General features: G+C 44.8%; 1 protein-coding gene across 2 annotated transcripts in view; it reads right to left on the bottom strand.

Annotated features, from left to right (window-relative positions):
* Window positions 1-5,013: 5,013 nt before the first annotated feature.
* The window catches only part of LOC144121944 (uncharacterized), a 113,419-nt gene continuing 90,518 nt past the window's right edge, over window positions 5,014-27,914 (bottom strand). Inside the window, exons 2-4 of one of the 2 annotated variants that reach the window (XM_077655414.1) lie at window positions 17,976-18,102; window positions 15,895-16,066; window positions 5,014-15,597 (exon numbers count right to left, since the gene is read on the bottom strand). In XM_077655414.1, the coding sequence (XP_077511540.1) occupies window positions 15,591-15,597; window positions 15,895-16,066; window positions 17,976-18,024 (228 nt within the window). In that variant the 5' untranslated portion in view covers window positions 18,025-18,102 and the 3' untranslated portion in view covers window positions 5,014-15,590. The remainder of the gene's footprint in view (window positions 15,598-15,894; window positions 16,067-17,975; window positions 18,103-27,914) is intronic. The other variant, XM_077655413.1, reaches the window with a different exon arrangement.

Raw genomic sequence — 27,914 nt, 5'->3', positions numbered from 1 at the left:
AAGGTGCATGGAAAGTATAGAAAGAAAGAGAAATTTAATAAATAGACAAAAAAGGGTATCTTTTGAAGCTCAGAACTGTAAAAACAACTTATTTCACTCAGCAGTACTACTGCAATCGTAAATGCTTCACCTAAAGGAAATTCAGCTTGCCATCTCTCCAAATCAATTCTCGTGGCAGAAAGCAACACCACTATTGAGAACCAAGTGCCTAATTATGCACAATAAGCATATGCTTAAAAGGTCAGTGATGACAAATCCATCGGGGTCCTGTTCAGAACAGTCTACAAGCTGGGCCCTTCATGCCTTGAGTCAGTTTTTGTTTTGTTTTTTTTTCACAGAAAACATTCCACTTGTGCTCAATAATCTGACAATGTCAGTGACAGCATGTTGTGACCTTGTATTGTTTCATTTTATTTTCATCTTCCATGTGCAATAAGCATGCCGCCAAATTTACTGTATTTACATGAATGTTACGAGAGTTTGTCTGCAAATCATCTCGTGTTACAGTTTGAACCAAGGTACAAATATAATGGTTTTTGTTTTTTGCTTCTAAGATAGGTCCACCACTAGGCTCACGAGCTGCAAAGAGAAACTGACTGTCTGGCAACCTTGGGACCTTAGAGGCTACCCGCATGGCATGCACGGGCAAACAGGGAGCAGATACAAATTAGCAAAGGATGACCAAGAGTGACACGGGTTGTAGCAAATGTCACACGGGGTTGACTGGCAAGAGTTAAGAGTTGTGGGGAATATGGAAAGGAAAATATTGGAAACTTAAGAGGTGCACAACACCTTGGGCTAAAAACAGTCAATGATTTGCAGGTGAAGAAAGAAATGTGATAAGAATCATGAGAGGCTTTGCTAGACTTTTGTCAAGAGCATGGCAAAGAAGTTGACAATGTGTTTTCAGGGATAAGGAGCTAAGCAGCGATGACAACTGCACAGGACAAACCATCTACAAGTTGCTTCCGTATTTTTTCAGGCTACTGTGAATGTTCTAAGCAAAGCTCAGGTTATAATTGTACTTGATTTTGTTTCTATTCTGTAAGGACGCCAGCTCCACCCTCAGATTATAGCAGTGGTCATGTTATGCACGAGCAGATAAAGCAATGCAGCAGTTACCTAAGTACTATCCAAAAAATGCGTGCTGTGTGGTCTTCTATGCAGCACAAAATCTCCCCAAACATCACCACAGTTTAGTTCGAGACATGCCAGTGGCAATAGCCAATTTCTGGCTTTTCTCACCTAACAATCTGTTTTAGTGATAGCAGCCCCTTTACAACTACAAACTGTAAAGCTACCAGCCTAGGTCAGCTTAAATATTTCCTCAAACTTCCACTCTGCTGATTTCTCACTATCGTCTGAATTAATTTTGCCCTTATTTTTTTTAAGCAGAACGTTTAGTTGGGCGAGTTGGTATGTATGCATCTTTTGTAAAACAGCGCGAACAACGACGAACAAGAAGGACACGGGACGAGTGCTGTTTTTTGCCAACCCACGACAGTCGAACACAGGTAAAACCGGAGTAGCTCTAGGAAACTTTCAACTGTCAGACCACACTGTCAGACCCACTGTCAGACCAGCGCTCATCCCGTGTCCTTCTTGTTCTTGTACGTTGTTGTTCGCACTGTTTTACAAAAGATGCATTTTTTTTCATGCTAAAGAGTACAATTCTTGAAAAATACAAATTATGCGGATAACAAGGAAAGGAAAAGTGCAAATGCACATTAGGATAAGTAGTGCAGTGGCTAATGACACTGCTGTTAAACTGTTACAGAAGCCACTTTTCTTGCGAGTGCACATAAATGTTACAAAAGAAAGAAGAAACTCACACCTACTTTTCAATGTCTTTATCTGTAGGCACTCAGAACCACGATGGATGCTCCAAGTGAAGGAGAATTCAAAACATTGATAAAGGCCTTCTCAGATTTTTGTGACGACAACGGCACTGCTGCAAATGGCCTCATCACCTTTGAGACTTACTTCTTCAGTAATTACTTTCAGCAATCTAAAGTCTGGGCTGCATGTTACTGCAAGGAGGCACACATCAACACAAACATGAGACTTGAAGCTCTACACTGAGTGATTAAATACTGTTATTGTGGTGGAAAACAAAACAAAAGTATTGATAAATTTAACAAATTGTTTGAAAGACTGATTAAAATAAGCAAGAATGCAGAAAGTTCATTTGCTTGTCAAAAAAGAATGAAACAATGTTGGAGTAAACATAAAAGAAGATGACATAGAGTGCGCTGGAGCAGGAAGATGGGCTGTCCAGCCACAGTCATCCCCAACAATTCGATACACAGTTACACAGCTGCACAAAACCATGTGTCAAAAAACTGCACATTTGCTTGTATAAACTGTTACATCTGTATTCGTGCCGCTAATTGAACGAGCCCTTTCACTGTGGCCTGGTGTGAGAATTTACATTGAGTCTGCAAGAAAGAAAGAAGTGAACCAGCCGAAAGGTGCCTCCTTTAAAAACTTGGTCAGTTTCTCCAGTGACCCACCAGTCCCAGCAAAACTTAACTTTGACCTTGGGATTGTACTAATTCTGAAACCTTTCCTGACGGATTATCAGGCAGACCAACTACTCGTGTTTTTCTGGTTTTTTCCCACAAAGTTTGTGAAGTGTTCAGTTCTCTCTGCATCAGTTGGGACAACAGGCCTGTTGAAAATCAACATTGAAGATGTGAATAATTACACAGCACTTGAGAAAGTGGACATTGGTTATGCAGCTGAACAAACTTTGAAGAATTCCAAGGTCAGTGCTAAAGATGCGTTTGCATTTAAAATGGAATGCAAGCAGTTCCTTGCTGGTGTGTGTAAAAATGTTCTTGAGAAGAGTCCTTCAAGATTCCCTTTGGTTAGAGGCCTTTTCTCACTGGATCCCCGTCAAATGTGCACCAAGCCAGACCAGTGCCTAGTAGGACTCAAGAATGTTTTGAATGCCCTCATAGCTGCAAAAAGGTTGAGCAATCACCAACGGGACTGTTCTCTCGGAGTACACCGAAATGCTGCAGATGCAGAAGCACAAGCTTTTGCTTGTGCTCAGCCACGGCCAGGCAACTGTGGAAACAGGATTTAGTGTCAACCGGCAGGTCTGTGTGGAAAATCTGAAAAGTCTGTCGTATGTCTCACAACGCGTTATATGTGACGCCGTTGATAAGGCAGGAGGTATCCTTAACATTCCTATAACAAAGGAGTTGAGGGCCTCCGTTATAGCTGCAAGGCATCATTATCATGCATATCTGGAGGCGCAGAAGAAGGAGCAACTTGAAGCAAAGGAGTCAAAGAGGCGCCTTGTTGAGGAAGAAATTGATACCTTAAAGCGAAAGAAAGCAAGACTTGAAGCAACTGTTGCTTATCTGACAGCTTCAGCAGACCACTTGGCTGAGAAAGCAGAAGAGACAGGCGAAGTCGTGCACATTGTGAAGTCAAATTGCTTTAGGAAAACGGCAAAAAGCAAGACGGAAGAACTTCTAAACATCAAGTAAGAAATAATCACAAAGCTTCAGGAGCTTTCATGAACGCTTGTTATGACCTGTCTTAGTTTAGTATTAAACTAGTCTTGTCTAAGTGCGTCCTTTTCTTAGTGTTCAATAAATTTGTTGCAGCGTGTTTTAAAAAAAGTTGTTTTACCATAAAGGGTACTAAATTGAGTATTGAAACGAGTCCTTGAAAAAACTTTTCGGGGCCTTGAAAGCCCTTAAAAACCCTTGAATTTGTGGCTTCAAAGCCTGTACGAACCCTGTATAGTTAGTGGGTGAAAGCACGTCACCTGACTTGAATAACAGTGCCACCTTCCAATCGTTTGGTAACAGTGAAGAATTTTGGTGACACTGAAGAATTTTCAAAAGCAACGCAGTTGGAATACAGGCCCATGTAACAACACTTCCACTAATCATCTCTTTGCAGACCATGCTAGCTGTGAAAGCCAAGTGTTATTCTTGAAGCACCACAATAACAGGATAAGGGCCCTGTCACACTAGGCCGACACGCCGCCGACCCGACAAAGACACCAAAGATCGGCCAACCCGGTCGGCCGACCTTGTCTGTGGCAGACCGAGCTGTCACACTAGGCCGACTACGACACCAACGCGGCCGATGACCGGATGTCTTTGTAGTGTGACAAGCTTTGATGACCGCGACGTCGACAAAACCAGTCTGCCGACCGTGTCGTCGCGAGATCGGTCGCCGAGCAAAAACATTGCCGAAACAAGGCCCTGCTTCCATATCCAGCCTGCGGAGAATAAATTTCGGATACATTTCGGCGCTCACAAAACGTTCAAATTATTATGACAGCCGAATTGACATCGTGTCCACATTGCATTAACCCTCCTTTGGTCAGGTTTTTAAGCGTGTGCCGGTCGTTTCAATCGGCACCTCGCACGAGAATGACTGCAGCAACATTTTCTTTGGAAGTGGAGACGGAGCTGATCTCCCTAATCGAAGAGCGTCGCCTGATATGGGACGTTAAACATCCCCATTAACACCGCCGCGACTTTAAAGAAGTAGCATACACGGAGGTATGCGAGGCACTGGGAGGCCAATTCACAGGTACGTACGGAAACATACCACGTTGCGCGGAGTATCGGAGACTATATCTGATGCTGTGGTGTCTGCTCTTTTTTTTAGCACTGCTTATGGTTAGTGTGGCGTCGTGACTTCCAGACCATCGATTGCATTAACTATGTGGCTTGGCGTTGTCTGCAGGAGAAGTCAAAAAGCAGCCACCAACTTTATTTGACTGCCACGCTGTACCCATGCTCCCTTTTCTGACGTTACTTTTCAGTTGCCCAAGTGCGCGCGCGGTTCGCGAACTTGCGAACACAATTTATGCGCAAGAGGCGCAAGATCAAGGCCCGCTCCGGCGCAAGCCCGGACGAGATATACCAGCCAAAGTAGGCTCATTACAAAAGTCTGTTGTTCTTGGCTAGCTCCTGCTCCTCGCAGCCAAGTTTTTCAACACTCTACACGCAGGAAGAAGAGGAGGTATGTAGTGTTTATTCCTTGATAGCTGGCGAGTATGCAGGGGCATTTCTAAATGTGTTGTATTGAAGCTGCATTTTGAGTACAACATGTTTTTTGAGCATCCACGATAAAGTGTTATGTCACTGAATCTTGAAATAATGTTCAAAACCCATTCTGATAAACCATGTTACAGGATGAAAACTGGCATGCTTTTTGAAATCAACAGTGCATCACATCTTCAATCAAGCTGGCCTGAAGCAAATCGTTGTGGGCTACACAGACAAGTTGTGGGCTACACAGGCAACAGAAATTTGCTGCAGGCCATATTACATTATATCTACTCTGGTGTGCAGTTGTGCCCCATCAATACAATATTCTTTAACATGCGCGGCTCAAGTTATGAGCATTTTCTTAAAAACCCAAATTTTTGCATTCATTTTAACCTTGTTAATGGAAACTCATTGCCCAGACGGTAGACAGGGTGAAAATTCGCACAGCCTCTTAGGAATCTTGTGTTGGATGTGGCAAAGGCATTTGACAATGTGAGGCACGTGTCGGTCTTGGAGAAGTTGAACTCACTCACTTAATGTCGGGAGGAGAGTGGACAACTACATCAAGGACTTTCTTACAAACAGGAAAGCCGCTCTCAAGCTAGGGGAAGACTCCATCGAGGACATTACAGTGGGTGACAGGGGGGTGCCACAGGGTTCGGTGTTGTCACCAACCCTCTTCAACATTGTAATGTTGAGACTCCCCGACCAGTTGGCAGAAATTGGAGATCTAAACCACACCAGTTACAGAGATGACTTAACATTATGGATAAACAAGAGAGGCGACGGGCAAATTGAAAGCTCTCTACAAAATGCAATTGACATCATTGAAGAGTACCTGAAACCCAAAGAAGTTAAATGTTCAGACGAAAAGCCGGAAGCATTGTTCCTCATGCCCCTCGGAAAATGACGGCTTCACCAAAAGCACGAGGCAGGCATCCGCTTGTATGTCAACGGCGGAGAGATCCTCACGGTCGTCAGTATCCACGTCCTCGGGCTTAGAATTCAGGCGAACAGACAAAACACGAAACGCTTCCTAGGTTAGAAGCCAGCACAAATCAAACACGTCATCTTATAAGATGAATAGCAAACAGGCACGCTGGGATGAAGGAGGCGAATCTCTTGAGACTTGCACAAGCCTTCGTATTCAGTTAGATAGTGTATGTGGCAGCCTACTTCAATCTCAACACAGTGGAACGGAACAAGCTAGAAGTGATTATCAGGAAAAGCATCAAGGTGGCACTCGGACTCCCCCCGAACATGTCTACTGACCGACGTGAAGCTAGCGGTCTCGAACACTCTCGTGGAGCTGACTGAGGCTGCCGTTACAGTGCAGCATGAAAGACTACTTGGAACTAAAATGAAGAGGAAAATTTTAGACAGATTGGGCTACGAGCTTAAGCAGTAGCATGTGCACTCAAGAGACATACCGCGACAAATCAAGGACAAGGTTAAAATCGCTCCGCTGCCCAGAAACATGCACCCTGCCTTTCACAAAGGCAGATGTAAAGACTGAACAGATGCATTACAAACTAGGTATACAGGTTGGCAGGACGTCCTGCATACAGACGCTGCAGTATACAAGATCAAAGCGGCACATGAGCCTGTGGAGGAAGACTGAACCCTGGTGGCATGCTGCACAGTTTGTGGCGTTGAGACCGCAGAAGCAGAGGAAGTGGCCATAGCCTTGGCCATGAGCTAAGGGGGTTTAGGGTGGTCATCAGTGATTAAAAAAAACGCTGTAAATGAATTGGGGACGGTGATGGAGACTGCCGTCTGTATATTAAACAGGGAAGGAGGACCCAGAGAACTGGTTCTGCTGGTTTGGGCACCAGCTCACCAAGGACTTAGAGGAAACGAAGAGGCTCATTTAGTCGCCCGAAGTCTCAATTGCCGGTTGACCCCTGGAACCTCCCAAGTCACCGAAACTATAAACAGCAGAGAGGATATGCGCTCGTACCAGGAAATCGCACTATACTACAGACTAAATCGACAAATTCATCCACCAGTGGACAGAAAGCTCAATAAGAAAGAGGAGGTTGTGTGGAGAAAATTACAGGCGGGGTTTTTTCCCAACCAAGTACTATACAGCAAGTGGCACCCTGAAGTCTTCAGATCACAGTGCAAATTTTGCGACAAGGCAGCAAAATTGGTCCACATGGTGTGGACATGTCTGGCTAAGTACGAGAGTTCGCGCACTCTAGAACCCTTGGAAGGCTTTGCTCTGTAGCCCAGACCCTAACTTCCAGCAGGACATCATTGGTCAAGTCTTTGCTGCTGCTGTGTCCCAAGGGATTCCGGCCGACGGCTAGGGGTGATGGACTTCTCTTGGCGTTCATTGGCTAGTGTTCCATTCAAGTTGTTTCTCTCTCTCAATGGCAACATACAAAATGAAAATATGGCTAAAAAAGTTTATATTTTGTTCTCATGGCTGCCCACAATTAATGCGACGAGATTACATGAAACCCAGTAGGCTCTATTTTCACAGATGGCTTCCTTTATGGATCGCTTGGCTTGGGAACTAAGGTGTGCATGTTAATGAAGCACGACTGCATTGCCTGATGTCAGCACTACCTATGTGTCAAAACTGTCGGAAATTTATGGAATGTTTGCAAAACGTTAAGTTGAACAGAACAAAAAGTGTGCCTTTTAGCATTATTTCTTAAAAAAAGCATCAGAACAGGCATTGCTCAGTATGAAAAAAAAGAACCTGAATATTCAACATACTGGTGTTTCTCTATGGCATTACATCCTCAACGAATGTGACCACTTGCACTGTGACATTTTCACATGTATCCAGTGACACTGCAGCAATCATGCCGTGTAGCTATTAAAAGCCTTTGCACTGTGTTTTGCCTTTCTGCGCTTGAGTAACGTTAGCACAAGGTACATCTTTGTTTATTACAATTATGGTGTACCAGTCATACACACATTCCTTAAGATGTACTAATAAGGGTTCCACAGTCTGTAGTTTTTAATGGAGTGTCCCATTGCTGTTACAAAGAGAACATTGTGTAAGGAGAACAGCAGATGCTTTTTATATAATCAAGATTGAACAACTACAGTGCACCTCAAAAACAAGATTACAGCATAAGAAAAGAAACACAGCAAATATGGATATAACAGTGCATAAAGAAACTTACACCCAAAAATAAATGCACAAACAAGAATAGTGAAGGAAACAACAGTTTAACAAAGCATAACCAGTCAATACTCGAGAACTCTATGAACTGTAAAAAAGGGTAATGAAATAGACATGAACGTATGAGGTGCAACCGAATCTCTTACTGTTTTGCAAAAAATTTATTCATAAATGATTGTTTCAACGCCCGTATCTAACAACAGACTGTGCCTTGCGTTATACTGTAGCTCACTTCAGAAACAAAAGCCGTACTCTGGGTACATTAAAATAGGTGGCAGAGAGCCAGGTTACTCATAGTAAGAGCTTTCGTTACAAAGGATTACAAATGGATACAATAGACAGTGATGTCTATCAATTATCAACTCATTGTTCCATAGATGGCATTAATGTTCAACCTTTTTTCTTTACATCGTACAGTTTTTTCATGACTACATCCACAGTATTCATCTCAATATCTTTATCAGTGGTAAATGGCTGCTGAGCGCAATGATGAAGGATCAAGTTCTGGCCACGGCTGCTGCATTTCGGGGAAAGCAGCACATAAAAATGGCAATGTTACTGGGTTATACCAGTGCAGAAGAGCTCGGGTGGTCAAAATGAATTAGTAACCCTGCAATGCAATAGACCATTTCGCATACTCGATTTGTGTCACGAATTTCCCCGGAGAACACTCGGACCGAAAGAATGGACTAGGCGACAGGTGTGCCCACACAGACGCACATTTAATACATTCTACGTGGCATGCACACTAGCACACAAAACTAATTAACAAACTAACACAAAACAGACTGTAAATACACACGACCCGGAAACACTGCTACCAGCGTCTACTACTAGCACTCTACTGTTAACGGTCGGCGTTCGTGCTCACTGTTGGTTCTGTCCGGATGCGGCGTTGCATGGGTCCAGTAGCCGGCTTCTAGATGGCGTTCGACGTGCTCAGGCTGGCGTCGCTGGCTGTGTCGTATAAGCTCCCGGTCCAAGCGTCCTTGGAGGTGATGCCAGTGTTGGTGGCGTTGAGGGCACCACCCGAATGGGTGGCAACAGCGCTGGAGACACACTTGGCTGTAGCAGGTGGTAGCGTCCTCAGTTAACTCCCCAGAACGGGCTCGGGAACAGCAGGAAGCCCACAATGCGTTGCTGTAGAACTCGAGCTCACCGGAGCAGCAGCCTGCGTCGCACTATTCAAGCCAAAGCGTCCCTGACCCGCCGGAGCCTCCGCTTCTCTGTTCTTCCCCCTTGTGCCTCGCTCTCCGTCGTCCTTTTATAGCCTTGGCGTTAGTCCATGCAAGCCTTGTCGTCTTCTTCTCTTCTCCACCAATCATCTCTCTCCACCTTACCGAATGCTTCTTCTTCATCTTCTATAGTCTTCGGTTAATCCACGTTATCCTTATTGTAAACCTCTTGCCTCCATAATTTTATTTTAAACTCCTTATGATATGTGACAATGTGCAACTTTGAGCATTGGGGATTACTGTATGGGATAAATTAGTCATTAAATCCTAGTACTGCCACGATGGCTCAGTGGTTAGGGTGCCCGACTGCTGAACCCAAGGATACGGGCTGAATCCCAGCCGCCATGGCCGCTTTCGATGGAGGCGAAAAGCAAGGCACCTATTTACTACAGTGATACCCTTGCCACACGGGCACTCCTAACCGCAGTTGTCGAAACCGTGGTCACCGCTAATCGTAGTTGCTGCTGTTCACACAGCGGAACCGACCACGGTTAGCCCGCTAACCGCAGTTAGCACAAACCGAACTTGGAAACCTCGGTTTCGTCGCTCAAACCGTAAACATGGCGGCACCCATACCAGTGTCATGCGTTGCGGGTAAACAGTCTCGGGCTGATATGAAGAGAGTGTCATGGTCACACCATGCGACGATGACATTAATACGGCTCTGGGAGGAGAACTTGCCTGCTCTCCGTGCGTGCACGAGAAACGCGCGTATTTACGATTCGATGGCAGCGGAGCTGAGTGCTGGGCTTCACGGCGAGGGGCCGTATATCGCCAAGCAGGTCAGCCAAAAAATAGATAACCTGCATAAGAAGTATCGGTAAGTAAAGTTATAATCTCTATGCATGCTGCTTTCGAGTGCTGGTCTGAACGCTGCGTATAGCGGCATGCAGCTGTGAGGGTGCTGTAGCTTAGTGCGAGCTTTGTGTGGTTCAGCACAACAACAACAAAAGAAAATCGTGAGGCCTAGACTCCGCTTGATGCACGAGAAATAGCGTTCCGTGTTTCTTTTCGTTCGAGACACAAGACTGGTGTGTACCAGTTCCAACTTGACACCCGCAGTGCTAATGTAATTACGCTGCTGCTGCGTCACCAAAAGTGCGCTGTCATTGCCACTGTCATAGTCGCATCTTTTCGCTACGTTCACCACAACAACAACAGAAGAAAATCGTGAGGCCTAGGCTCCGCTTGATGCACGAGAAATAGCGATCCGTGTTTCTTTTCGTTCGAGACACAAGACTGGTGTGTACCAGTTCCAACTTGACACCCGCAGTGCTAATGTAATTACGCTGCTGCTGCGTCACCAAAACTGCGCTGTCATTGCCACTGTCATAGTCGCATCTTTTCGCTACGTTCACCACAACAACAACAGAAGAAAATCGTGAGGCCTAGGCTCCGCTTGATGCACGAGAAATAGCGATCCGTGTTTCTTTTCGTTCGAGACACAAGACTGGTGTGTACCAGTTCCAACTTGACACCCGCAGTGCTAATGTAATTACGCTGCTGCTGCGTCACCAAAAGTGCGCTGTCATTGCCACTGTCATAGTCGCATCTTTTCGCTACGTTCACAATATCACTGAAATTCCACATGCCAGCTGTGCATTATTTTGATTTTATACGGCAGATACATTCATTCACTGAAGGTTTTCTTTTTCAGTGAAATGTTTAGGATTTTTTTTTACTTGCATCATATGTGCAGTAGTGGTAATTTTTATTCCAGGAAGCTCAAGCGCACTGGCACCACCACCGGCTCAGGCGGACAAGACTGGCCGTGCTACTGGCACCTCCAACGGTTTCTGGGATCGCTCTCAATGAATGATGAAATGTTGATTGAAGAAAATGTAGAGGTAGGCTGTGATTTACATTTCCTCAAATAGCACGCTAAAGGGTCATTTTGCACGCTGTTGTAACAAATGCAGATTACAAAACTAGATTGTGAGTTTAAGAATGTATGAGCTGTTTACATGTTAATGTCAGCGAGTTTTGATTGTAAACATATAGTCGTTGACAAGGGTAGACGTGTGGGCTAGTTGATGGCTTACGCTTCTTTGAACAGTGAGAAAGACTGACGCAGACAGGACATACACACAGTGTAGACTTTAAGCTATGTTTATTCTTGAAATCGACATGTGTAAATACATGGCTTGATGTGCGCGAGAATGCAAACAGGTACAATGCGGAAGAAAAATTATCCTAATCGTGTTTTGCGTGCCTTGCCAACTACGAAAGTTCTTTGCCTGGTAACGCAAGAGAACGGCCGGAGCTGGAATATAAGACACTGTTGTGTCCCATTAATATGATAGCCACTAACATGAACAACTTGAGATATAGGGTTTTATTGGGTACCAAACGTCTTCAATGTATTTGGAGCCTGGTAATATGGAAACTCATTTGCATAGATATGGAGGGTGCAAAGGCTCGGAACCCATTTTGGTCCATGTATTTTTGTTGTGTTAACATGTACAGCAACGTAAAGAAAACACTGCTGATCCAGCTATGCATTTCTTGTTTTCACTGCAGAACAGAACTGAAATGCAGTGCGAAAGTGCAAATGAAGGATTATTTTTCGTTTTATGCTTAATGAGTGCCAAACTACTCTTGACATTCCTTTCCATTCACCTATTGCATGCAGCTTTTACTATACAGAAACCCATATTTTACAGCTGTCAGGAAAATGGGCATAGATATGTACTTGTGGATAGTGGAGAATGTTTGCTGTGGGAGAGACATCATCATGCCTGCAAATGCCCTTGTGCCTTTCAATGATTGATAGGCACAAGGCATAGTATACTTAAAAAAAGGACAAGTTATGTCGACGAAGCGCGTTACACGCAGCTTTTGCCTGCCTTAAGTCATCAATCTGTAGACTGAAAGGCCTCTTATCCAGGGCTGTCAGAATCCCTTTAAAGTTATGTTCTGAGCATTCTTATTGTCATCACGATATGCACATTGTGGGCTCTCCATACAACCAATCCTATGTAGAGTGCTTCATGTATGCTGTTCCCCACCGCAAACGATGAATGAGAGTAGTCGCTGGAATGGCGAAACGTGGCAGAAGGTCAATAAAATTTAAATGAGAAAGTCTGTAGTTCGGCTGGAACTAGATCTCTTGAACCCATATTAGTATGCAATGGCTTCAAAAAGCAGGGCAATTCACACCTCAAGAATGGAAGGCCAGATGCGACAGTATCAATGGTTTTGCTTAGCCGCTACATCGGCCTCGGTGTTTCCAGGAAATTTTATATTATTTTCAATACTATTGGCCGGCCAACGCCATTACAGGATACAACATACGTATTGTTGAGCATAACATAACAGGAATGCGGGCACTAGATTTCAGTGCCAATTCTTTATTACATGTGGTTGGAACTTAAGAAGGCTATTAACACACTCATTCTGCACAAGCATTTTGTGCTCACGTGCAGTGTCAATATTTTTCTCATTTGTAATGCAGTGAGTTTGTGCACTCAACACCAGTTATGGATGCAAGAGAGAACTATAAAGGGATGATTCATGCCTCCAGTAAATATTGCACAGCATAGCAAGAATTGCATCCTAGGAACAATGCTATATGTTATGTGGTTGTCTTGTTCAGGTGCCAGTGGTGGCTGAAATGCCTGAAGATGCGGAGCTCCAGTGATGGGAAGAAAGAGTCGCATTTAATGAAAATGATGACGTAACTGGAAATGAGGAGACCAGCAGTTTAAATACTACTGCTGCTGACGTAAGCACTAGTGAAATGAGCAGCACTGCTGACCCTGGGCCAAGTAGCATTTCCCCAGCCAGTGCCCGGCCCACCATCACAGGTGCAGACAAGAGCAGAAAGAGGCAGTCATCATCTGCAGTGCAGCAGCTGCTACACTTTCATAGTGAGCAGGCAAACAGAGCATCAAAGGCAGCCAAAAAAAGTAGGAAACTACAAAAGAAAGTTGTGGAGCTCCTGCAAGAGTCCAACAGCATCCAAAGCAAAATGGTTGAGATGATGGAGAATTTCTTGGCCAAAAAAAGAAATAAAAACAAATTTGCACATTATCACCATCTTGTGATGTGTCATGCTTGTTTTGTGCAACAGTGCACCACTGAGGGTACTGCACATTAATTTCATGCATCAAATCCAGTCTTCTATCGCAACACACAACACTGATGGCATATTTCAATTTGAAGCAATGTGTTTTGCTAAGGCATCCCGAACTGCCACCCCTGGTGCATCACAACGGCTGCTGGTGCATACTGGCTGAGGGCGCTGCTGCTCTTCAGCCCGAGCTGCATCGAGCCAAGCCACATCACAGCGATCGGACATCTGCTCACATATATTGTGCAGTACGCAGGCAGCACGAATGGCAGTGGTCACGTTGTGTATGTCGCACTCTAGTCCCTTCAACAGCATGCGGAACCGGGTCTTCAATCTTCCGAACACATTTTCCACAATGCGCCTTGCAGATGAAAGGTGATAGTTAAATGACTGCGTCGGAGATCCTAGTGCACCCGGTTGCGAGTAAGGCTTCATCATGTGTGCCTGGAGAGGAAACGCTTGGTCGGCGAGCATGACAGGCCCAACTGGCACACCATCAAGAATTTTTACTTCTCTGCTGAACAGCTCGCTGCTCAACAGTTTCGGGAACCTTGAAACTTGAAATACACCAGCATCGTGATTCCTACCTGGCGCACCAGCATTTACGTACAGCAGTCTGTACTTGTGATCGGCCACTGCCAAAAGAATCACACTATCCATCCTTTGTAGTTGAAGTAGTCGACTGCGTTTTCTTTAGGTGGGCACACCTCGATGTGGCATCCATCCAAGGCCTACGCCTTGCGGAAATCCAGTCACTGCAGCAAACTGGCACATGTGCTCGGCCAACTCATGAGCTCTCGGGAACATCACAAACTTCGGTTCCAATAGCAGCACAACAGCATGGCAAAATTCCCAGAAAATTTCATTTACTGTGGACCTGCCCACACCGAAAGCGTTGCTGACGCTTCTGTCTTCGCCCGACGTGGCAAGACGGTAAAGGCCGATTGCAACATGTTTGTGCAGCGGTACAGCCTTTCGCATGTTTGTGTCTTGTTTTCTCATGCACTCGCATGCGATCACAATGTACCTAAAAGTACTGCGATTCACCCGGAAATGCGCCCTGAATTCGCTGTCTGGAAGGTGAGGCACTGTCGTCTCGTACCAAGAGTTCCCTCTCGGGTACGCCCACACCCTCCGCTCGCGTGGACACAATTGCACAACAGCAGCCTCGAGCTGGCGGCTAGGAGCGCTATAGGCTGAACACACTGGCGCTGAACGGCAGCCTGTTGCATCGTAAACATTAACCAGAATTCATCTTCACGCTGTCGATTTTCGGAAGCCGGTTTGCTCGCAGCCATCGCATGCGCTGCGATCCCGTTGCGTCAGGCTAATAGCGTCTGCTGCTCGAATCCTGTGGGCACAAGCAACGATGCACGTAAATGAACTCGTACAAACCACGCAGGTAGTGCAAGGGCCGTGAGCGGAAACGCAGGAGAGCCGGCGGTAGTTGGCTACTATAATGTCTACGAAGCCGACTAGACCCAGTGTTAAAAGACTGCGCTTAGTAAACGGTGTCAGATTGAAGTTCATGCGCACTGAAGTTACCTGCAGCTGCTACACACGCGCAGTCAAGCAAATAAAAAATGCCGCAAACTGCTATTAAGCAATTTTTCATAAAAAAATGCTGCAAATGTTGTAATTTTAGTTATGTCGAAATGGAAAACACGTGATCATCATCAAGTCATCGAGTGGTGGGACTAATTCCTGTATGGCAGGGGTGGTTTGACGGTTTTCTTTAACCGCGGCTAAGTCGTCTAACCGCAGTTAAGCGTAACCGCGGTTACAATGCCCGTGTGACAAGGGTTTGACAGTGTACGTTAAAAAACCCAAGGTCGTAGAAATTTTCGAAGCCCTTCACTGTAGCGTCCCTGAGTCGCCTTGGGAATTTTAATACTAGCATAACTATGTTTCAATTGTGGCGCCATACCTTAAATAAGATACAGTTCAGCCTGTGTTGTTTTGACTTAGGATTTTGTGTCCTTTTGTTTTAGGAGACTGAACGGCAGTGCGAGCTCTGGAACAACGAATCCGCAGATCCCGAAATGGATTTTCCTTGTTCGCCACAAAATTGTGCAGAGCCAAGTCAGCCAGCACAGCAGAGTGGAGCTGGGACTTCAAGGCCTGGAAAAAAGAGAAGGCGAAATGATGAAGAAATAGAACAAAGAAAAGTTCTGTTGACAACAGCGGTGGAAACTCTACAGAGGAGTCAGCAACGCCTGGCAGCCAATGACGAATGCGACGCATTTGGCAGCATGATGGCGCATGCTGTCCGCCAAATACTGCCAGGGCCAGACCGTCAGTTGGCCATGCTAAATGCCTATCAGGCAGTTGTAAAAATTAATTTATCAAGGCACAGTGTTCCAGTTGAAATGTTAAATGTCCTCAACATGCAGGAATAAACACAGATTTCTATTTCACCTGGACACAAGTTTCCACTGCCAGCTAACTTGGCCTTCATTGCAGAAGTAGCTCTTGAAAACTTCTCTAGTTTCTCGAGCACTCCTGCTGCAGTTCCCGTCAGTTTTTGAGAGCAGCTTCATGGCACCACAAGGGTCTGCCCGGTCGCGCCAGGATCCTTGATGGACATGTCCTGCGCATGAGCAAAGAATGCAATGTACGGCAGCAGCATGAAGCATTTCTTGTAGCATAAGAACACAACACTACCTTAGGCAAGGCTAATAAGAACGTCCACATGATGGTGCATGCTTTGTTTCAAGGGACCCACCTTAAAATATTTTTGCAATACTTAAATAGCAATTTAAGTGCACAAAGTCAACGTTATTCTTTCATAAAGTGTTTTTTATTTCTTTTCCTTTATTAATACCCCCAGGGCCATTTGGCATTACAGAAGGGAATGTTAATGTGACTATTTGCATAACTAATGACATTTCCAACACACGCATAATCTCCATTTTAAATGAAAGCATCATCCTTCTGTCTTTACACATTTAAGGCCATTTGGTCACAAACACACACTGCTGTTTTTAGAGCTCAGCTCTTAGGTGCCGTTCCTTAACTCCTGCTGTATTTAAAGTGAAGCTCAGGCTTCTTTTTCTAGATTCCTAGTCAGTGGCCTAACATGCTACCTGCCAGCTGTGGCAGGTAGTAGCAGAGCGAAATGCCATAGCGAGCAGGTGGTAGATTGGAAAGATGGAAATCCCTTCCCTGCATTTGAACCTGGCAGTTTTGGATCCCGAATCAGACATGGACATTAGGACAGCTTAGTTAAAGTGGGGCATTATATCTATGTCAGGTGGTCTTTCACACAGTGCGTTAGTTTACGAGTGTATTCAATGTATGTTTCAGATAATGTGTAAGATGAGAATGAGCGAATTTGAATGCGTAAGCATTTTATGGCTATGTTTGCAGTTTTGTGCCCTCACGAGCTTCTCATCATGATAAGGTTCGAACAAATTGAGTTAGAAAAGTGGGCGGGGCCACAGCGAAAGTGGCGCCAAATTTGAAAGAGAGGTGACGAGTTGAGTAAACAGAGGCAAAGAGGTGCGAGGAGGAGTCAATGCTTGCGCATTCCTCCAATGTAGGTGCCGCAGTGATCTCATACTTTTTAGAGGGAGTTTAAGGGTGTAGTGATTAAGCAGGCAGCAAAGTGCATTAAGGTGAATGCAAATCTGAAAAGAGCCGTAGACAAGAACCATTAACGCGATCACAATGTAAGGACAACTCAAACTTCGCATTACCGAGTATTGTAATCGTCGGTAAATTTCTTTTGAAAAAAAATTCAGACTGTCACACTGCACGGACAGGAATACAGTCAAGCCTTGTTAATGTGAACAATTTGGTTGCTGAGCAAATCTGTTCATAGAGCAGCCAGTCCAGTGAATTGTGAAGGGCAAAAAGCTCAGGAAAAAGAAAACAATTCTATGGTTAAGATCTCCAGATCACCAATTGTAGTAATGAAAGAGCCGTTACACTTAATTAAAGTGGTGCAGTTTGAAGCACCTAGTGGTCCATGAGGTCTCAGAGTGATAATACACCTCCTACTGTGGCTGCTGAGATCTCTCAAACCACTGTGCACATCTGTACTCAGTCAGTTCACAGCTGCTAAAAGCTAATTTATATGCAGCATATAAAGTAGACAGAGATGCCTTCACAGCCATTCAATGAATATAGCAGACAGTAAAGAGTGTCAACTGGACTCTTGGCACCCTAAAGCATGAAACCACAAAAGAGAAGCCGTGACTAGAAACATTTCCCCTTTCTCACTGCCATTCAATAGTACCCTGTGGTCAAAATATTGGAAAGCTCCAGATTGAACAGTCAACATTCTGCTACAGCAGTGGCTCGTTAATATGGATAGTTCAGTTCTATATTAGCTGGCAAAAGTACATGACCTGCAATGGGCGCTATACTTCCCCCCGTCCATTGAAAACACAGAAATTGAAAACACAGAAGGAAAGCTGTCTGAAATTCAAAATTTTCTTTGAGAACTGCGCTGGAACCATGCCCTACCCTGAAAAAAGCAGTACAGATGTACGCACCGAATGCTGGTCCACCATCCTGTGCAGTAAATTTGGCCATGCCAGTCATAGTTGTCGACACTTAACAAGGTGAAGACAGGATTAAGGCAAAAGAAAACTGCACATTGCCTCCAAGGGATCCCAGTCTCTGCATATGCACCAAAAAGAGAAAACATTGGAAGTAAAAAAAAATTCCCACTCTGGGGAAAGGTAAGATGTGAATAATTTTGTGCCAAACAGAAAGTGATAATGCCGGTAGCTGCCCAATGAATAAGCAGAAAATCCGAAAAAGCCTTGTCTGATCTTGTAGAGAGCAAACTTTAAGATAAGAAATTTTTTTCATTTTTGAAAGGCCCTCATATCGTGCAATTACTTTCAGACAACACAAACACAGGAAAGTCCTGTTTCTCTTGGAGCATGTATCTGCCTGCAGCATGGAGACAGGGCAAGTTTAATAATGGCTTCATGCGTCTTTTCAAGCTCATAGACAAACGCACATGGGTTACATTCTTGCACTGTGAGAATGTTTATGGGCTCTTTGCACATTTAGATGGAAAACTGCCTGCTTTACTTACTCCAGCTTGTAAAAACAGGTAGTGCTAACAGAGATGTCGATGCAGGATTGCCAACAACATGCCAAGGCATGGTAGGAGAAACAAATTGCACCATTTTGCTTACATTCACTTCAGCCTCATAAATGGTGGTTCAGCATTCATGAACAAAGTGTAATTTCAGGCAACACAGACAGTTGCTGCTGCTGGCTTCAATGATGGGACAAGACCTCAAGTACATAGTACAAACATAGTGAAATGTCACTCTTCCTTGAATACAGGTCTCACTGCATTACCAATCCATAGTCATGTGCACTTGACATTACAAAATTTTAAGCAATGCTGGTTCCTTTGTGGGCATATAGTAGAGTGGGCCAGAAAAAGAATTAAAAATAATAGTGTGATAGTCAGAAGTATCCCTTCCAGGAAACAGTGGCTTACCGACCAATATTCATTAACACCTCTTTTTGGGCTAGTTGGTGCATACTTGAATTAGAGAAATCCTAGCGCCAAGAACATGAAAACCACAAGGACGAATGACGACGAGACATAAGTGCTATACTGACAACTGAATTTTATTTAAGCCAGGATGCAGCTTATATATGGTGAAGCTTCAAGCGGAGAGAAGGGTGACAAGGAGGAGAAGGTGAACAAATGCAACATCGCTTCGCAGAAACGGGCAGGCAGCCGAAAATCACACAAGAGAAAAATTACATAACTGAATCTAAAAAGTTAAACTCTGAGGCAAAAAGAGATAAAGAAGGAGTACTGATGCACCTACAGCCAAATTTCCTGAAGTAGAAAGCCTCCAGGCTAACATGCGCAGTCTTATCTATGCTCTTGTCAAGAATCTTCATCTCATTCAAACGCGCCTCGCACCCATCGCAGCTCATTACGTGCGCAACCAAATGTGCGTACTTATCTTTTAAGTCTTACAAATTTCGGGCATGGTCCCCCAAACGCTCGTTGATGCAGCGGCCAGTCTGACCAACATAAAACTTCCCACAAGTTAAGGGGATAGCGTAGACCACTCCTACAGAACACTTGATAAACGGAGTGTCGCGCTTTATCTGGCAACACTTGATAAACGGAGTGTCGCGCTTTATCTGGCAACCCCACTTCCTAGAGTTGCAGATTCAGGGGCACAACTTTTTCAGCTTGTTAGGAGCCAGAAACACGACACTCACGCCATACCTGTTGGCCACTTTCCTGAAGTTGTGCGAGGTCTTGTGTACATAAGGCACAATTAGCGGCTTCTGTGTCCTGGCACGATCTTCTCCGGACTTTCTTCGGGTTCCGTGTTTTAGTTTTTGGAGGTGGGTCTTGCAAACAGCAACCAACACAGAGCAGGGGAACCCAGCCACCGAAAGTCGGCTCATCTGATTGTGGACGCTATCTTGCAACTGATGCAGGCACGATTTCTTCAGAGAAGACTCCAGGCAATGCGACGCTATTGCTCTTTTTACAGTTTTGGAATGTTTAGAATCATAAGGTAAAAAATCTTTTTTTGCACGCGGGTAATAGCCCCAGCAGACGTGTCTTTCCAGGAAGGTTAGTTTCAAATCTAAAAACTGTAAAACATTAGTGTCGGGCAGTTCATGTGTAAAAGTGAGCCCAAGACCATGCTTGTCAAAAGCATTTAAAACATCACCTACTGTAGAGGGGTAGGTGAAGGACGTCTGCTTTTTTAAAAGCACTAAAAAATCGTCTACATACCTAAAAACCTTTAAAACCACCCCTCCTCTATAAAAGAGTTAATCTAAAGATTGATCAACCTTTGTTAAAAATATATCGCAAAGGATAGGGGCCACGCAGGACCCTATGCACACACCGTTGCACTGCAAAAAAGGCAGGTTGTCAAAATGTATAAAAGTAGCACTTAAGTAAAACTGTAAAAGAGCGATAAAATTATCAACCACCAGTCCTGAAGAATTCTGGAGACACGTCGCCGCTAGCTTCTATGCATTCCTTTTACAGCCAACAAAAGCTGGTCTTGAGGTACAGAATAAAACAAATCTTGCACATCTACTGAGACCCAAATATGATGTCATCGGAATAGGTACTCAGCGACAACTGTGGAATTTTTTGTGAGAAAGGGGTCGTTCAAAAAACAAGTAATTTAAGATGTTTTTGCTAAAACTGCTGACATTCTTTTGCCATGAATCTTCTTCGCTTACTATAGTTCTGAAAGGTATTTCTAGCTTGTGGGTCTTGGCTGTAAAGAAAGCATTTAGGCTTTTACCTCTGCTTCTTTCTATAATATCCTTGGCAAACGTTTGAAGATTTAAATCTTTGTAAAAGTTAATGAATTTTTTCTTGACTCTAACAGCACTTTTCTTGACCTATACAAATTTCTTATTGACAGCCGCACTCACTTTCTGGTCGTACATTTCCTCAGGCAAAACAACAAACTTAGTCTCTTTGTCAGCTTGAACAAGCTTAAGGCTGTTCTGCCAAAAGAAGGAAACAACACCATTCAGCATCCTGTGGCTCTGCGCACCTACGCAGCTTGGTGAACAGTTCCTCAAGCAGTCCACACCCTCTAGGAGGCACCAGTCCTGGTTCTCTCCATCTCTTACATTTAGGGCCAATTTCCTGTTTGCAGCGATGAGTTCGTGTGGCTGAACACCAGGCTCCAAACTGTACTTCGGTCCTTTTTGAAGAAGCCGCATTACGTTGTCAGGCACAAAGACATCGCCCAGGACTGTAACATTTCTCTTTTTGTCTGGTGCACTCTTCCTCCCTAAGCACAACAGCAGCTGGTTCACGATGCCTCTCCAATGGAATTCAGAGAGTTGAGCAGCTGTTTTTTCAAAGAAGAAAGCTTCCTCTTGGCGAGCCAATCGGGGTGATCATGGTAGCACACCATGCGCAGCCAATCATAGAGCAGACGAACTTTTCACCAAAGTTCTGAGCGCATTAATTTGCAAATGTCCCCACGATGTCCCATGTCCCCACGATGGTTTAACAGGGCCGAAGAGAGCACTTACTTCTTCAGGCACAAGTCCCTTGTGGATGAAGAAAGCGTAACGTCTTGCCCGAAATGTTGCATCCACGATGTGCCTCAATAAAAGGTTGATTAGGCGAGAAGGAGGAACACAAAAGAAAGGGCTCACTGCATAAGAAAGATACTGCATTAACACCTCTTTTTGGGCTAGTTGGTGCATACTTGAATTACAGAAATCCTAGTGCCAAAACCATACCAACCACCAGGACAAACGACGAATGAATGAATCTTCATCGTTTGAATGAGACGAAGATTCTTGGCAAGAGCATAAGATAAGACTGCGCGTGTTAGCTTGGAGGCTTTCTACATGAAATTTGGCTGTAGGTGCATCAGTACTCCTTCTTAAGCTCTGAGGCAAAAAGAGATAAACTTTTTAGATTCAGTTATCATGTAACTTTTCTCTTGTGTGGTTTTTGGCTGTCTGCGCATTTCTGCAAAGCTATGTTGCCATTGTTCACCTTCTGCTCCTTGTCACCCTTCTCTCCCCTTGAAGCTTCACCATATATAAGCTGCATCTTGGCTTCAATAAAATTCAGTTGTCAGTATAGCGCTTGTGTCTCGTCGTCGTTCGTCCTTGTGGTTTTCATGGTTTTGGCGCTAGGATTTCTCTAATTCAAGACCAATTATCTTTACTGGTACTACCTGCCAAATACAAAACTGGGCAACCGTTACACTTTAGCTGTTTCAAAGTAATGTGGTACATAACAGCACGTGCAACCTTTTGTCGAAAAGTTTCCAGTGCAGCTCAGATCTTGAGAACAAAAACTTGGCACAATCCCAGAGTCACAGATACTTGTTGAGAACCATACCTGTTGCTTTTGCAAAAGTGTTTGCTATAATTAGGATCTGGGTGTTGCATTTTTAGTTGCCTTTAGAGTAGGGAACTTGAATTTCCGAAGGTAAAAAATAGGCGGCGTTGTCTTTAAATGATGAACATGGAGTACCATATTAAGTTGCAAAATGAAAGCGCTGTATTCCCAAAAAAAGGTTCAAAATTTTTGGGAGTACATTCATTCTACGAGGTAACATATTGAGAAACAAATTTGAAGTGGTAAAGATAAGACAGAAAGTATGCTGGCAGAATAAATACTTTGTCCAGTACAACTTTGGTTTTAAATAAAGCAAAACGTGCTCTTCAGCACGGCTTCCATGCTCGAGATCGTAATGCACAGCTTTTATCTTACACCGACAGGTATAACTTGCGTACTGTTTCACAATGCTCTCCAAAGAGGGCACAACTAGAGTTTACTCTAGCACAACTTGGAGCATTAAGCGTGAAGCTCACTGCAACAAATTGCTGTGATCGGTAACACGGCAAATCAGAGAAACCTTATTTGTTCTTGGACTCCTCTAGGAACATACTTGTTGACAGATAGTTCCATAGGGCGAAGTGTAGTAGTCTTGACATTTGACAGGGGGTGCTTTATATTATTGCGTAGTTGTTTCGGCATTTAAAAAAAAGTGCCTGCTAGCGTTCACCATCATTAGCAGCCAATGCGTGTCAAAAGAAAAAGGTTCGTTCATTATGACAAGGAAGAATACTTTTGACACCCAAACTAGGAATTACGCTCATGATGTGAGTGCATTCATTACATCAGTAAATATGATAGAACACAGAAACACAATCACCATGTGTGCAGCCATTTCAGCAAATGATTTACTGCATGTCGTAGTGTGAGCAACCAGGAGAACATTTAAGACTGCCGGTGGTCTGGTACACAATTGCATGTGTTCCAAGCATGTTCTGATTTGCTGCCCAAAAAGAAGGCTGGTTGCCTGGATTCAGCTATTTAGTGCATGGCTGAAGACTCATGCACAAAAACCCCTCTTGGTGCCTTGATTCTGACATTCTGCTCCCCCCCCCCCCCTTTTCCTTCCTATTTAGGCTCCAAAACACAAGTCCACACAGTGAGCATGAGGGCCATGAGGACCACCGCTATGCGCAACTGCCAATGATTGGGCTGCACAGAGCTTCATTTGTGGGGAAGCTTTCTGCTGATGACATTCTTCTTTATACGGGCATCTCGCAAACTGCATTCAACAACCTTGTTAAAGCAGTATCGGCATTGGCTATAAAGGGAAGTGTATTGCCACATGCTGACAGGCTGCTGATGAGCCTTATGAGGCTTCGCCTTGGCCTTTTATATGGACATTTAGGCAGGATATTTCAGTTATCAGTGCCCAGTATGGGGAACAACATCCGCTACATGCTTCGGGTGCTCTGCAAGGTAATGAAATGGGTTGTAACCTGGCTGCCAAAAGAAGACATCAGGGATAGCATGCCAGCATCCTTTGTTGAAAATGGATATGATTCCATGTTGTGCATTCTAGATTGCACAGAAGCTATGCTGCATCGCCCCAAGAAGCTGATGGCAAGAGCACAAACATATAGCACCTATAAAGTGCATAATACCGTGAAATATCTTGTAGCAATTACCCCTAATGGACCCATTATGTTTGTGTCGAAGGCGTACAGCGAGGTGATCAAATTATGGCAGACAGAGGCTTCCCCCTTAATGATGTACTCGTGCAGGAGTCCGGCTCAACATGCTAGCTTTCACGAAAAGTGCGTGTTACTTCTCATGCAACATGGCAGAGTTTTCAGCAAATGCAATATCACATTTTGTTTTGCAGGGAAAATACAGTTGACTGAAATGGAGGTCACCGCAACCAGGCGTATTGCATCTGTTCGCATTCATGTGGAGCGAGCAGTCAATAGGATGAAAACTTACAGGATCTATAAACAAGCACTTCCAATCACATAAAAAAAAACAATCAGTGATATGGTCCTTGTTTGTGCAGGACAATGTAATCTTAAACCTGCTCTCATTATACAGGGTGTCCAGTAAACTCAAAACCTACAACAGGAACATTTTGTGCACCTCGAAAAATCAGGTATACCATCGAAAAGTTAGCCAAAGTATGGAAAATCATGGACTAAAATTGACATGACGGTCTGGATTGAACAGCAATAGTACAGTGAGTGCCCAGCATGCAGTTGGTGCACCTTGGCACGGAATCTCACTTCCCAAGTGCACAAGTTCAGGGTGTCTAGCGACCCAGAAAACCTGGATCATCAGGGGGATTCTATGTACCTGGAAAAATTGGGGAATTATCAGGGGTACTGTGATAAAAGTGGCAAAGTCAGGAGAAACGAGCAACTGAAATTAATGTAATGGTTTGCCCTTATTCTTGTTGGTACTGTAAGTGCCCAAAATGCGGTCTGTTCACATTGGCATTACATCTTTTCGCCGCAGTATGCATAAGGCGTGGCATCTTGTTCATTCTACATGCTTTGTCTGGTCCACAAAGTCAGCACTAGTTGGTTCTGTGCTGTTTGCCATACTCATCAGTAAGTTTGGTCTGGTGTAAATCAATAGATGTAACTACGGTCAAAAGCATGAAGCAAGCAGATCAAGGCATGTAGCTACATTTAAAGGTATTTTTCATGAAAAAAGCTTGAACAAGTAGTGCATGCAACTGCTCCCTTTCTTATACGAGGCACCGCACTGAGTACTACGACATCACAGTTGTGGACTCCGAGGCAATGGTTCTGGAAAACTTTCTATATCTGCCGACCTAGCACGTAGTGTAGGAAAAAAAATACTGGCTAGATGCTATGTGCTTCACGCTATGTCAATAAAGTCTTTACCAAAAGCTTTTGTAAAAATCGTGTCCCACAGCAATGCTGCTGTCTTAAGGGGCATCAGTAAATATGGTGCCTTTTTGTGGAGCCAGAACGAGTAGTTTATAATACCCCGATTAGCATACAGTGTGTCATATGCAAAATTTCCTAAACATTTTTCACACTGAAATCAGCTGTTGCTTCTGGGAAAGCCAACTGCTGTCAAAATCATTGTGCTGATTGCAGTTTAAATGCAACATCATTTAAAGGTTCATCAAGGCTGGGCTTGCAGTGCAGCGAAACTGATATGCAACGGCTAAGAGAGCCATGTCTTGTTAAAAATAAAGTTCGAAGTGCCATTCCACAGTCAGAGTTTTGCCTTTAGGGATCACAACAAAGTGAAAGGGACCGGCTCGTTTCTCTCGCTTAGTAGACCAAGGTGCCAGTCTTCACCTGCTTAGTCATATTGTTTCGCAACAGTGTGCCATGCCATGCTTCCCCAACAGCAAATTTGGCATCACATGGTTATTGAGGGCAAAGCTAGCCATATCAGCAACTGGCAGGAAATGCTACCATCTTTTCTGTTGCCGAGATGTGATGGGAACAGCATACTGCCAGAACATGTAGTACAGCTTAGCGTTTATTAAGGCGAAATCATTATATGTCCCATTAGCACAAAAGTTGCCATCTGTAAGCGCCCACAGCACGAAATTCCTCACTGACGTTACCATTCTTTCGCAAGACGCCAGCAGTAGATCATAAGATACTGATGTCTGCAGCAAAGAATAAAATTTATTCCAAAGGTGTGGGGAATTGCACCAATGACCTTCAGATTGCTCGGCAAGCACACAATCCATAGGTCCTGAAACAATATTACTTTTTGACAAATAGAAGTGAACCTAGTGTAAGCATTTCCTTACAAGTGTGTGTGGAAATGAGTAGGTGTGTCACTAGAGCGGAAGGAATCTTAAAAAACCTTGCAACAGAACTCACAATGGGAGAATGCTTTGAATGTGACAATGCTTTTGCATTCAAAGCATGTAAGCAGTCTTAAGTGCCCTCCATAATTTTCTTGCCTTCTTTGTCAACTACACATTAGGACATGCTATCACATTATAGTCTATAAAAATTTGGGTTTCTTCTGGAATTTATGAAATTTTATCTTATGTACTTCACAACCAAAAATTTGGAGCCGGGCTGGTTTAGTCGGCGGCGTCTTCCAGCGCTGACACTCACGACAGGTTCACACGTAGCGGTGGACAACCGCAGCAAGCCTGGGCCAGTAGTACTTGTGACGTATGCATGCTAACGTGCAGGAAAACCCGAGGTGGCCCGAGGGAAGGTCGTCGTGGCACACACGTAGAACTTCGTCACGAAGCGTTGTAGGCACTACAAGCAGTGTCTGTTGGGCCATAGTTCTTTTCGCAGAGGAGACCACCGCGCAAGCAAAACGATGACAGTCCGCGCTTGAAGAGTCGAGGTGGTGATGGAGCGGTTCCCTCGAGGTACTCGATGAGGGGCAGCAGCTTGGAGTCATCCCTTTGTTGGCGGGCAAGGGTAGGTGTGGTGACAGCTCCGAGAAAAGCGGAATCGTCGTCGGACTCGTCCATGGGGCAGAGAATAGGAGCGCGCGAGAGACAGTCAGCATCACTGTGTTTCTGGCCAGACTTGTGCACGATGGTGACATCAAATTCTTATAACCGAAGGCTCCATCGAGCAAGCCGCCCCGAGGGATCTTTCAGGTTCGCCAGCCAACACAGTGAATGATGGTCGCTCACGACCAGAAATGGGCGGCCATACAAGTACGGTCAAAATTTTGCAACTGCCCACAAACCCAGCTGCCGGTACGGACAATTCCGCAGAATATGGCTGGGCTGCTCGCAGCGGTAGCAGAGCGGGCGAATGTTGGATGTTCGCCATACGTGCGCTTTGCTGAAAGGAGGGCACAGGTCCTGCTGCTGCTCGACGGGACGCAGGTAACGATGGGGTGGTCGTGGTTCAGCAACGGGGCGAAACGCTTGCGGTGCGGGGGCAGGTCGGCGCAGGGCATCGCTGTAGGACATCACGTGCGGCTCCGATAGTGGCGCTGGTGGTGGCTGCACCGCTCGCCGAATTTCGTCACGGAGGACATCGCCTGTAGAACGTGTGCTTGCCGACGGAGCATCCAAGTGGAGCTGTCGCAGTTCTTCGCGAACAATGCTCCGCACAAGCTCTCGCAGCGCCTCATCCCCAAGACCTGGTAAGGACGTGCAGTAGTGAGCGGCCGCTACATTTGCCTGACGGCTGTATTGGGCACTCCGTTCCTGCAATGAATGTTCCATGCTCGTAGCTTCCTTAGCGAAGGTGGCGACGGTTCTCGGAGGGTCGCGCATGAGGCCAGCAAACAAGCTGCTCCTTTACCCAACGCATTAGGTGCCACAACTTTGTAGCTTCGGGCATGGCTTGGTCGGCCCGATTGAAGAGGCGGGTCATGTACTCAATAAACATGGCCACGCTCTTGTTGGACTGCTGTGACCTGGAGCGAAAGGCAATTTCAGCATTTTCCTTTCGCTCGTTCGAGCTGAATGTAGCGAGCAGCTCACGGCGAAAAGCTGCAGTTGGAAAGGGATGCCTCGTGGTTCTCAAACCACGTTTTCGCTGAGCCTTGCAGTGCGAAATAAACATTCATCAGCTTCCGCTCATCGTCCCATTGGTTGAATGCAGCAACCCGGTCAAAACTGGCCATCCAACCTTCAACATCCTCGAACCGGTCGCCGTGGAAGGATGGTGGCGACCGA

The sequence above is a fragment of the Amblyomma americanum genome, chromosome 2 (genome assembly GCF_052857255.1).
Source record: "Amblyomma americanum isolate KBUSLIRL-KWMA chromosome 2, ASM5285725v1, whole genome shotgun sequence".
Lineage (NCBI taxonomy): Eukaryota > Metazoa > Arthropoda > Arachnida > Ixodida > Ixodidae > Amblyomma > Amblyomma americanum.
Note: the sequence above shows the minus strand (reverse complement) of the source record. Positions and strands in the feature narration are given on the sequence as shown.